At 57.5% G+C, this 11,782-nt stretch overlaps 2 protein-coding genes across 2 annotated transcripts in view; both read right to left on the bottom strand.

Annotated features, from left to right (window-relative positions):
* Positions 1 to 624, bottom strand: LOC117009445 (sulfated surface glycoprotein 185-like). Its single transcript, XM_033083679.1, has 2 exons — positions 261 to 624; positions 1 to 185 (listed from the first exon to the last, which is right to left on the bottom strand). The coding sequence occupies exons 1-2, from the start codon at positions 622 to 624 to the stop codon at positions 1 to 3; spliced, it is 549 nt and encodes a 182-aa protein (XP_032939570.1).
* Positions 625 to 4,399: 3,775 nt separating this feature from the next.
* Positions 4,400 to 11,782, bottom strand: part of DNM2 (dynamin 2) — a 56,053-nt gene continuing 48,670 nt past the window's right edge. Inside the window, 7 exon segments of the mRNA XM_033083805.2 lie at positions 4,400 to 5,254; positions 7,299 to 7,431; positions 7,434 to 7,549; positions 9,247 to 9,292; positions 9,295 to 9,375; positions 9,378 to 9,474; positions 10,560 to 10,724. Coding sequence (XP_032939696.1) covers positions 4,798 to 5,254; positions 7,299 to 7,431; positions 7,434 to 7,549; positions 9,247 to 9,292; positions 9,295 to 9,375; positions 9,378 to 9,474; positions 10,560 to 10,724 — 1,095 coding nt within the window. The 3' untranslated portion in view covers positions 4,400 to 4,797.

Here is an 11,782-nt window from a genome sequence, read left to right as displayed (position 1 = left end):
TCAGGATCCAGCACTGGGATCCAGCCCCAGGATCCAGCCCCAGGAGCAGCTTAGGGATCCCAGGACAGTGCCGGTACCGTTCCCATTCCCGTTCTCGTTCCCGTTCCCGTCCCGCGTGGTCCCGGCCATGGGCGCGGCTCCAGTGGCGACGCCGTCACCGCGCTGACACTCGGCATCCCCCAAATCTGAGGAGAAAAACCCCAAATTTGGCTGTGGGACCAGGGAAGGGAATTCCCAGCGGGACAAACCCCCGACACCCACGGGGCTCAGCTCCGACTCCAGCCAGGCGCTGCCGTTGTGGCTCCGGTACCGGCACCGCCAGCACCGCGCGGCTCCGGCCGCCGGGAACTCGGCCCAGTGCTGGTCGGGAGCGGCCGGGACGCTCCAAACTGGGAGTTCTGGGGTTCCCTGGAAAAGCTCGAAGGTGCTGCCCGGGAAGCGCCGTGGGGCCAGGCAGCGGAGCCGGGGGGGACCCGGGGCCGGGGGGAGCTGGAGCAGCAGCGGGGCCGGGAGGAGCCTCGGGGGGCGACGGGGGGAGGGGGGGGACGGCGGCGGGAACCCCGGGAACCCCGGGAATCCTGGGGGGAATCGTGGAGGGAATTCTGAGAATCCTGGGGGAATCATGGAGGGAATCCTGGCGGGAATCCCGGGAATCCAAGCGGGAATTCTGGTGGGAATCTCTAGAATCCGGGGATAATCCTGGGGGAACCCCGAGAATCCTGGTGGGAATCCTGGGGGGAATTCTGAGAATCCTGGGGGGAACCCTGGTGGGAATCCTGGGGGGAATTCTGAGAATCCTGGGGGGAACCCTGGTGGGAATCCCGGGAATCCAAGCGGGAATCCTGGTGGGAATCCCTAGAATCCTGGGGGGAATCCTGGGGAGAACCCCGGGAATCATGGGGGGAATCCTGGGGGTAATCCCAGGAATCGTGGCGGGAATCCTGGTGGGAATCCTGGGGAGAATCCTGGGGGGAGTCCTGGGGAGAATCCTGGTGGGAATCCTGGGGGGAATCCAAGCGGGAATCCTGGTGGGAATCCCAAGAATCCGGGTGAGAATCCTGGGAGAACCCCGGGAATTCTGGGGGAAACCTCGAGAATCCTGGTGGGAATCCTGGTGGGAATCCTGGGGAGAATCCTGGAGAGAATCCTGGGGGAATCCTGGGAATCCTGGAGGGAATCGTGGGGAGAATCCTGGAAATCGTGGTGGGAATCCTGGTGGGAATCCTGGTGGGAATCCTGGGGAGAATCCTGGGAATCATGGCAGGAATCCTGGGAATCCTGGCAGGAATCCTGGGGAGAATCCTGGGAATCCTGGGGAGAATCCTGGCGGGAATCCTGAGGAGAATCCTGGGAATCGTGGTGGAAATCCTGGCGGGAATTGTGGCAGCAATCCTGAGAATCCTGGGGGGAACACGGGATCCTGATGGGAATCCTGGCGGGAATCCTGGTGGGAATCCTGGAGAGAATCCCGAGAATCATGGGGGGAACCCTGGGGAGAATCCTGGTGGGAATCCTGGGAATCCAAGCGGGAATTCTGGCGGGAATCCTGAGAATCCTGGCGGGAATCCCAGGAATCCAAGTGGGAATCCAAGTGGGAATCCAAGCGGGAATCCTGGTGGGAATCCTGGCGGGAATCCCAGGAATCCAAGCGGGAATCCTGGCCAGAATCGTGGTGGGAATCCGGAATCCTGGCGGGAATTCTGTTGGGAATCCTGGCCGGACTCGTGGCCCGTCTGGCTCAAGCACGAGGAAAACGCCGCAGCCACGAGGAGCAGCAACTCCAACCTCATCATCATCATCCTCATCCTCCTCCTGGAGCTCCCGGGAACGAGGGAAGAGCCGGAATGTGCCGGAATGTGCCGGAATGTGCCGGAAGAGCCGGGATGAGCCAGGCCGGGGGTTCGGGCACAGGAAGGAAGCGGCCGCTCGGCCCCAGGAAATTGAGTTTTTCACCCATTGCACAATAATGGATTTTTTTTTTTTTTTTTTTTTTTTTTTTGTGCACCCAAAGCTCTGAGCTCAGGAGGGGAGAAATTTCTGTGGGTGGCAGTTGTGACTTTCACAGGACAAGGATAAAAGAAGGGATCTTGGACACGCAGATCTGCCCCAGGGACTCCAAAATCTGCTCCTGCACCCCAAAATGTGTCCCAGATGTCCAAAATCCACCTTTAGATCCCCCAAATCTGCCCAGAAATACCCCAAATCTGCCCTGAAATACCCCAAATCTGCCCTGAAATACCCCAAATCTGCCCCCCAGCCCCAAGCCAGCCCCGAATTTCCCCAGGCCTGCCCCCAGACCTCCAAATCTGCCCCCATTTATCCCCTGGACCTGTTAATCTGCCCCAAAATTCCCCAAATTTGCCCCAAAAATCTCCCAAATTTGCCCCCAAAGCCCCCCACGCGCGGTGCATTGGGGACCCGGCTTCTCCAAGGGGCGGGGCCAGGGTCGCGCTGACCAATCAGCGTTCAGGGCGCCGGGAAGGGAGCAGCCAATCAGCGCGGGGGATTCAGGGTGAGGCCGGGACAGGCGAGGACCCCGCGCCTGGGGCGGCCGCGGCGCCGCCTGAAAAAAATTCTGGGATTCGTCACCGGGATCGACAACCGGGATTGACAACCGGGATCAAGCACCGGGATCCGCCGCCTCAGCGGCAACCGGATCCAACAGCAGGATCGCTCACCGGGATCCGCCACCTCACCGTCCCCTCATCCCCTCACCGGGTCCCGCGTCCGCTCCCGCCTCAGGCGGCGCCGCGGGCAGCCCCGGGGGGTCCTTCCTGATGCGGTGTCGCGCGGGCGCGGCGGCCCGGGGGGTCCCTGAGGGATTCCCCAAAATCCCGAAATTCCCAAAATTCCTGAGGGATTTCTGATCCCGAAATTCCCAAATTCCTGAGGATCCCGGTCCCGAAATTCCAAAAATTCCTGAGGGATTCCGATCCCGAATTCCCAAAATTCCTGAGAGATTCCTGATCCCAAAATTCCCAAAATTCTGAGGGATTCCCGATCCCAAACTTCCACTGGATCCCACTGAATCCCCCCCCCCAAAAACCCCAAAAACGTGAAAACCCCCCAGAATTCCACACACCTCACTCAATAAATTTTATTTTTTTTTTCCACTTTATTCAGATTTTTTTGCCGGTTTTTAGTTCATTAATGGGACGCGGAGCGGAGGCACTTCGGGGACCCCGGGGGGGGCGGAGCCGCCCCCCCAAATCCGCCCCCGGCTCGTTAATTGGATTAATTGGCCCCCCGAGCCGGGGGGGTCGTTAAGGCACCGGGGCCGGGGGGGGGTTGGAAAAATCCACATTATGCTGGGCCGGGATTATTTTTCTTTTTTTTTTTGGTTCCTTTTTTTTCTGGATTTTTATGTTTTGTTGATTTTTTTTTGTGATTTTTTTTATTTTTTTTGTGGATTTTTTTAAAATTTTTTTTTTGTGTGGTTTTTTATTTTTTGTGATTTTTTTTGGTGGTTTTTTCCCTCCGTTTTTGTGGTTTTTTGTTTTTTTATACAATTAATACAAGTCTGTAAAAATATTTACAAACTCGGCTCCGGCCGGAGCCGGCGGAGTGGGATTGGGAATTTTGGGGGGGGGGTCACAGCTTCCTCCTCCTCCTCTATCTCCTCCTCCTCCTCCTCCTCCTCCTCCTCCTCCTCCCCAGAGGAAATTCCTGAGCTGAATTCATCCGTGTGAATCCCTCTGGGAATTCCAGGATTTTCCCCAGCTCTAAAAACCCCGAAATTCTCAAAAAAAAAATTCCAAAAATTTCCAAAAAAACCCCAAAAAATCCCTGGGGGGGGGAGGGGCTCTGGGTGGGTTTTGGGGTGAATCCCCCCCAAATTTTTTAGGGAATCCAAGAGTGGAATCCGGGAGGAGGAGGAGGAGGAGGAGGAGGGGGAGGGGGTCAGAGCCCACCCCCCCCCAGGACAAAGTGCAATGTTCCCCTCCCCCACCCCCCTCCCACCCCCCAAATCCCGGCCGGGGGGGGGCTGGGGGGCTCCGGGAGCTGCCAGGAGCGCTGCGGGACCAGCCCTGGAGCTGCCGCCGGCCGGGGAACGGGGATTGGGCCAGGATCAACCCTGGATCTGGGATCAGCCCTGGGATCGGGATCGGATCTGGGATTTGGATCAGCCCTGGAGCTGCCGCCGGCCGGGAACGGGAAGGGGATCTGGGATCTGGGCCAGGATCAGCCCTGGGATTGGGATCTGGGATTGGGATCAGGGCCAGGATCAGCCCTGGGATTGGGATCTGGGATTGGGATCAGCCCCAGGATCAACCCCAGGATTCGGGATCAACCCTGGGACCAGGATTAGGGCCAGGATCAACCCTGGGATTTGGGATTGGGATCAGGGCCAGGATCAACCCCGAGATTCAGGATCAACCCTGGATTTGGGATTTGGATCAGTCCAGGATTCAAGATCAACCCTGGGATTCCAGGCAGGATCAGCCCTGGGATTTGGGATCTGGATTGGGATCAGCCTCAGGATCAACCCTGAGATTCAGGATCAACCCTGGGATTTGGGATCAGTCCCAGAATTTGGGACCAGTCCCAGGATTTGGAATCAGGACCAGGATTTGGGATCAGCCCCAGGACCAGGACTGGATCAGGATGAGTCCCAGGATTTAGGATCAACCCCAGGATCAGCCCCAGGATTTGGGATCAGCCCTGGGATCAGATTTGGGATCAGCCCCAGGATTTGGGATCAGTCCTGGGATTTGGGATCAGCCCCAGGATTTGGGATCAGCCCCAGGACCAGGACTGGATCAGGATCAGTCCCAGGATTTGGGATCAACCCCAGGATCAGCCCCAGGATTTGGGATCCGCCCCTGGGATCAGCTCCAGGAGTTCTGGCTGGGCTTGGGGTCGGTTTTTTCTCCCGGGTGGGGTTGGATCCCATAGGTCCCAGTTGATCCCATAGGTCCAGTTGATCCCATAGGTCCCAATGATCCCATGGATCCCAATGATCCCCGGGTATGGGGGGGTCCCAATGACCCTGTGGATCCTGTGGATCCCACAGACCCTGTGGATCCTGTAGATCACATTAATCCCATGGATCTGGTGGATCCCACAGATCCCATCAAGCTCACTGATCCAGTTAATACCACAGATCCCACAGATCTCTCTGGATCCCCCAGACCCCGTTAACCCCAGACCCCAGTGGATCCCAGCAGATCCCAGCAGACCCCGTGGGTTAATCAGCAGGGAGGGCTCGGCGGGCCGGATGATGGTCGGGCGGTTCGGGGCCGCTGGGGGTCTCCTGGGGAGGGGGGGGAGAGTTTGGGATTCCCAGTGGGACCCAGCCCCTCCCAGTGTATCCCAGTGTGACCCCAATGGATCCCAGTGTACCCCAGTGTGACCCCAGAATGACTCCATCCCCACCAGTGTATGCCAGTTCCTCCCAGTCCATCCCAGTGTGACCCCAATGGATCCCAGTGGACCCCAGTGTATCCCAGTGTGACCCCAGTGTGACCCCAGCCCATCCCAGTGTGACCCCAGTGTATCCCAGTGTATTCCAGTATATCCAATTCCCACCCCAGCCCATCCCAGTGTATCCCAGTGTGACCCCAGTCCATCCCAGTGGGACCCCAGTGTACCCCACTCCCCCCCAGTGTATCCCAGCCCCTCCCGTGTGATCCCACTCCCTCCAGTGTGACCCCAACCCATCCCAGTGTATCCCAGTATATCCAATTCCCACCCAGTGTATCCCAGTGTGATCCCAGCCCCCCCCCAGTGAATCCCAGTGTGACCCCAGCCCACCCAGTGTGACCCAGTCCATCCCAGTGTATCCCAGTGTGACTCCACTCCATCCCAGTGTATCCCAGTGTGACCCCTGCCCTCCCAGTGTATCCCAGTGTGACCCAGCCCATCCCAGTGTATCCCAGTGTGACTCCAGCCCATCCCAGTGTATCCCAGTGTGACTCCACTCCATCCCAGTGTATCCCAGTGTGACCCCTGCCCCTCCCAGTGTATCCCAGTGTGATCTCAGCCCACCCCAGTGTGACTCCAGCCCATCCCAGTATATCCCAGTGTATCCCAGTGTGACTCCAGCCCATCCCAGTGTATCTCAGTCCACCCCAGTGTGACCCCAGTGTGACTCCACCCCATCCCAGTGACCCCAGCCCATCCCAGTGTATCCCAGTGTGACCCCACCCCATCCCAGTGTGACCCCAGTGTATCCCACTCCCCCCCAGTGTATCCCACTCCCTCCCAGTGTGACCCCAATGGATCCCAGTGTGACCCCAGTCCATCCCAGTGTGACCCCAGCCCCTCCCAGTGTATCCCAGTGTGACCCCAATGGATCCCAGTGTATCCCACTCCCCCCCAGTATATCCCAGTCCATCCCAGTGTGACCCCAGTGTGACCCCACTCCCCACCAGTGCATCCCAGTGTGACCCCAGTGTATCCCAGTATATCCAATTCCCATCCCAGTGTATCCCAGTGTGACCCCAGTGTATCCCAGTGTATCCCAGTGTGACCCCAGTGTGACCCCAGTGTATCCCAGTCCATCCCAGTGTGACTCCACCCCATCCAGTGTGACCCCAGTCCATCCCAGTCCATCCCAGTGTGACCCCAGTCCATCCCAGTCCATCCCAGTCCATCCCAGTGTATCCCAGTGTGACCCCAGTCCATCCCAGTGTATCCCAGTGTATCCCAGTGTGACCCCAGTGTATCCCAGTGTGACCCCAACCCATCCAGTGTGATCCCAGCCCCTCCCAGTGTGACCCCAGTGTATCCCAGTGTGACCCCAGTGTATCCCAGTGTGACCCCAGTCCATCCCAGTGTGACCCAGTGTATCCCAGTGTGACCTCAGCCCATCCCAGCTGTACCCCAGTGCATCCCAGTGTGACCCCAATGGATCCCAGTGTATCCCAGTCCCTCCCAGTGTATCCCAGTGTATCCCAGCTGTACCCCAGTGTATCCCAGTGACCAGAGCCCATCCCAGTGTATCCCAGTGTGACCCCAGTGTGACCCCAGTGTGACTCCACCCCATCCCAGTGTGACTCCAGCCCATCCCAGTCCATCCCAGTGTGACCCCAATGGATCCCAGTGTATCCCAGTGTATCCCAGTGTGACCCCAGCCCATCCCAGTGTGACCCCAGTGTACCCCACTCCTCCCCCAGTCCATCCCAGTCCATCCCAGTCCATCCCAGTGTATCCCAGTGTGACCCCAGTGTATCCCACTCCCTCCCCAGCATACCCCAGTGCATCCCAGCCCCTCCCATCTGTACCCCAGTATATCCCAGTATATCCCAGTCCATCCCAGTCCATCCCAGCATACCCCACCCCCCATCCCCTCTCACCTGGGCACTCCCGGGGGGATGCCGGGCGGGACTCTGGCGGGCCGGGCGGGGATTTGGGGGGGGGCCGTGAAGGGGTCGCTGGGGGCCCAGGGGCCGAGGCGGGAGGGGATGGGGGGGGCGGCGAAGGGCGCGGGGCCCCCCCCGGGCAGGGCAGCAGCAGCGGCGGCGGCCCCGGGGCCGCGGCTCGAAGGGACGGGGGGCGGCCCGGGGGGGGCAGCGCCGAGGGCGGCCGGCGCTGGGGAGGGGGGCTGAGAGGGGAGGGGGCGTCAGAGAGGGGGCTGAGCCCGCTGGGGGAGCTCAAAGCCCTACCTAGGATAGTCCAAAATGCCCTGGGATAGCCCAAAATTCCCCCTGGGATAGCCCAAAATCCCTCCTGGGATAGCCCAAAATCCCTCTGGGATTGCCCAAACCCACCTGGGGTAGCCCAAACCCCACTGGGATAGCCCAAAACACAATGGGGTAGCCCAAAATCCCACTGGGGTAGCCCAAAATCCCCCCTGGGATAGCCCAAACTCCCCTGGGGTACCCAAACCCCACTGGGGTAGCCCAAAACACACTGGGATAGCCCAAACCTCACTGGGGCAGCCCAAACCCACCTAGGATGGCCCAAACCTCACAGGGGGAGCCTGAGCTGCTGGGGTAGCCCAAACCTCACTGAGGTAGCCCAAAACCCCACAGTGGGGAGCCTGAACTGCTGGGGGAGCTCAAAACCCCCCTAGGATAGCCCAAACCCCACTGGGGTAGTCCAAAACACACTGGAGTAGCCCAACCCCCCCATGGGAACACCCCAACCCCTCAAACCCTTTATAAAACACACCCAAACCCTTTCCAAAGCCCCCAAACCCTTCCAACCTCCCAACCCCTTCCCAACCCACTCCCAAATCCTTTCCAAACCATTCTAAATCCCCCTAACTCCCCCAAACCCTTCCCAAACCCCCCAAACCCTTTACAAAACCAACCAAATCCTCCCCAAATTCCCCAAACCATTTACAAACCACTCCAAACCACCCCAAACCCTTTATAAACCCTCACACCCTTTACAAAATCACTCCAAATCCCCCTAACCCTTCCCAACCCACCCCCAAACCCCTTCCCAAGCCCCCCAAACCCTGTATAAACCCCCCCAAACCCTTTACAAAACCACCCCAAATCCCTTCCCAACCCCCCAAACCCCATCCCAAACCCCCAAAACCCTTTATAAACCCCCCAAACCCACCCCCAATCCCTTCCCAAACCCCCCCAAACCCTTTATAAAACCCCCCCAAAACCCTTCCCAGCACCCCCCAGCCCCCCAAACCCCTTCCCAACCCACTCCCAAATCCTTTCCAAACCACTCCAATTTCCAAGCCCCCAAACCCTTCCAAAACCACCCAAACCCCTTTCCAACCCCTTCCCAACCCTTTCCAATCCACCAAACCCTTCCCAACCCACTCCCAAATCCTTTCCAAATAATTCCAAATCCCTCAAACCCTTTATAAAGCCCCCCAAACCCTTTACAAAACCACCCCAAACCCTTTATAAACCACCCCAAACCTTTCCAACCCCTTCCCAACCCTTTCCCAAACCCCCCAAACCTTTCTAAACCACTCCAAACCACCCCAAACCCTTTCCAAACGACCCCAACCCTTTAAAAACTCCCCCGAACCCACCCAAAAACCCCTTCCCAACCCCATCCCAAACCCCCAAACCCTTTCCAAAACCCCCCCAAACCCCCCAAACCCCCCCAACCCCTTTCCAAACCCCCCAAACCCTTCCCAACCCATTCCCAAATCCTTTCCAACCCCCAAACCCACCCCAACCCCTTTCCAACCCCTTTCCAAACCCCCCAAACCCTTTACAAAATCCCCCAACCCCTTTATAATCCCCCCAAACCCTTTCCAAACCCTTTCCAACCCCTTTACAAAACCCCCAAACCCTTTCCAAAACCCCCTATCCCCCCAAACCCACCTGTGGGCCCCCAGGCTGCAGCCAGGTGTCATCCACGGGGGGTGGCACGGGGTGCTGACGGTGCTGGTGCTGATGTCGCCGATGATGGCGAGCGCCTCGCGCAGCGCGTGGTACATGCGGAGCATCTCCTCCTCCGCTGGGCCTGCTCGGGGGACTCCTCCATCAGGCTGGCCTGGTCAGACCCAGAGTACAGGAACGCCAGCAGCTCCGAGTGGATGAAATCCTTGGTCTGGGGAACCAGAATTTGGGGTTTTCTGTGAGATTTGGGGTTTGTTTGGGGTTTTTGTGTGAGATTTGGGGTTTGTGTGGGGCCTGGTCTGAGCCCAAGTACAGGAACGGCAGCAGCTCCGAGTGGATGAAATCCTTGGTCTGGGGAACCAGAATTTGGGTTTTTCTGTGAGATTTGGGGTTTGTTTGGGGTTTTTGTGTGAGATTTGGGGCCTGGTCAGAGCCCGAGTACAGGAACGGCAGCGGCTCCAAGTGGATGAAATCCTTGGTCTGGGAGGAGAAATCAGGGATTGTGTGGGGTTTGGGGTTTGTGTGAGATTTGGGATTTGTTCAGGGTTTGGGGTTTGTTTGGGATTTGGGGTTTGTGTGAGATTTGGGATTTGTTCAGGGTTTGTTTGGGGTTTCTGTGGGGTATTTTTGGGGTCATCAGCTCCAAGTGGATGAAATCCTTGGTCTGGTGAAAAAAAGGATTTGGTGTTTGTGTGAGATTTGGGGTTTGTGTGAGATTTGGGATTTGTTTGGGATTTGGGGTTTGTTTGGGGTTTGTGTGAGATTTGGGGTTTGTGTGGGATTTGTGTGAGATTTGTGATTTGTTTGGGATTTGGGATTTGTTCGGGATTTGGGATTTGTTCAGGGTTTGTGATTTGTTTGGGATTTGGGGTTTGTGTGGGGTTGTGTGAGATTTGGGTTTGTTTGGGATTTGGGGTTTGTGTGACATTTGGGGTTTGTGTGAGATTTGGGGTTTGTGTGAGATTGTGATTTGTTTGGTATTTGGGGTTTGTGTGAGGTTTGTTTGGGATTGGGGCTTGTTTGGGATTTGGGGTTTGTGTGGAGTTTGTGTGGGATTTGGGGTTTGTGTGGGGTTTGTGTGAGATTTGTGATTTGTTTGGGATTTGGGATTTGTTCAAGGTTTGGGGTTTGTTCAAGGTTTGGGTTTGTTTGGGATTTGGGATTTGTTTGGGGCTTGTTTGGGATTTGGAGTTTGTTTGGGGTATTTTTGGCTGCAATCCTTGCTCTGGAGAGGAATTTCCCCTTTCCCACCCATTTCCCACCCCATTTCCCCTTTTTTCCCCATTTCCCCCTCACATTGTTGATCATGAGGTGCATGATGGTCTTTGGCATGAGGTCCCGGATGGATTTGTTGATGATCCCCACGTAGGAATCCACCAAGTTCCTGATGGTCTCCACCTGCCTCTCCAGCTGGGGGTCCATGGAGAAGGTGTTTTCCTGAGCCCCCTCCTCACTCTCCGTCTGCAGGGGGAGAAATGGGTCTGGGGGTTAAACTGGGATAAACTGGGACAGACTGGGACAGACTGGGACAGACTGGGACAGACTGGGGTCCATGGAGAAGGTGTTTTCCTGAGCCCCCTCCTCACTCTCCGTCTGCAGGGGGAGAAATGGGTCAAACTGGGCCAAACTGGGCCAAACTGGGACAGACTGGGACAGACTGGGGTCCATGGAGAAGGTGTTTCCTGAGCCCCCTCCTCACTCACCGTCTGCAGGGGGAGAAAATGGGTCTGGGGTCAAACTGGGATAAACTGGGACAGACTGGGACAGTTCTGGTGTCAGGGAGGGATCCCAGTACCAAACTGGGACAGACTGGGACAGACTGGGGTCCATGGAGAAGGTGTTTTCCTGAGCCCCCTCCTCACTCTCCGTCTGCAGGGGGAAAAATGGGTCTGGGGGTTAAACTGGGACAGACTGGGCCAAACTGGGGTCAGGAGGGGTTAAACTGGGACAGACTGGGACAGACTGGGACAGACTGGGGGCCATGGAGAAGGTGTTTTCCTGAGCCCCCTCCTCACTCTCCGTCTGCAGGGGGGAAAAATGGGTCTGGGGGTTAAACTGGGACAGACTGGGTCAGGAGGGGTTAAACTGGGACAGACTGGGACAGACTGGGACAGACTGGGACAGTTCTGGTGTCAGGGAGGGATCCCAGTACCAAACTGGGACAGACTGGGGCAGACTGGGACAGACTGGGGTCCATGGAGAAGGTGTTTTCCTGAGCCCCCTCCTCACTCTCCGTCTGCAGGGGAGAAAATGGGTCTGGGGTCAAACTGGGAGAGACTGGGCCAAACTGGGATAAACTGGGACAGTTCTGGGGTCAGGGAGGGATCCCAGTACCAAACTGGGACAGACTGGGACAGACTGGGTCCATGGAGAAGGTGTTTTCCTGAGCCCCCTCCTCACTGTCCGTCTGCAGGGGGGAAAAAATGGGTCAAACTGGGCCAAACTGGGCCAAACTGGGACAGACTGGGGTCAGGAGGGGTTAAACTGGGACAGACTGGGACAAACTGGGACAGACTGGG

This window comes from Catharus ustulatus, chromosome 33 (genome assembly GCF_009819885.2).
Source record: "Catharus ustulatus isolate bCatUst1 chromosome 33, bCatUst1.pri.v2, whole genome shotgun sequence".
Taxonomy (NCBI): domain Eukaryota; kingdom Metazoa; phylum Chordata; class Aves; order Passeriformes; family Turdidae; genus Catharus; species Catharus ustulatus.
Note: the sequence above shows the minus strand (reverse complement) of the source record. Positions and strands in the feature narration are given on the sequence as shown.

Bases quoted from the DNA above. Each gene is read 5' to 3' on its own strand.
- LOC117009445 (XM_033083679.1), bottom strand. From the start codon at position 624: ATGATTCCCCCAGGATTCTCAGAATTCCCTCCACGATTCCCCCCAGGA. The intron at 186-260 runs TGGGTGTCGGGG...TTTTCTCCTCAG, and splicing joins GGAGTCGGAGCTGAGCCCCG to ATTTGGGGGATGCCGAGTGT.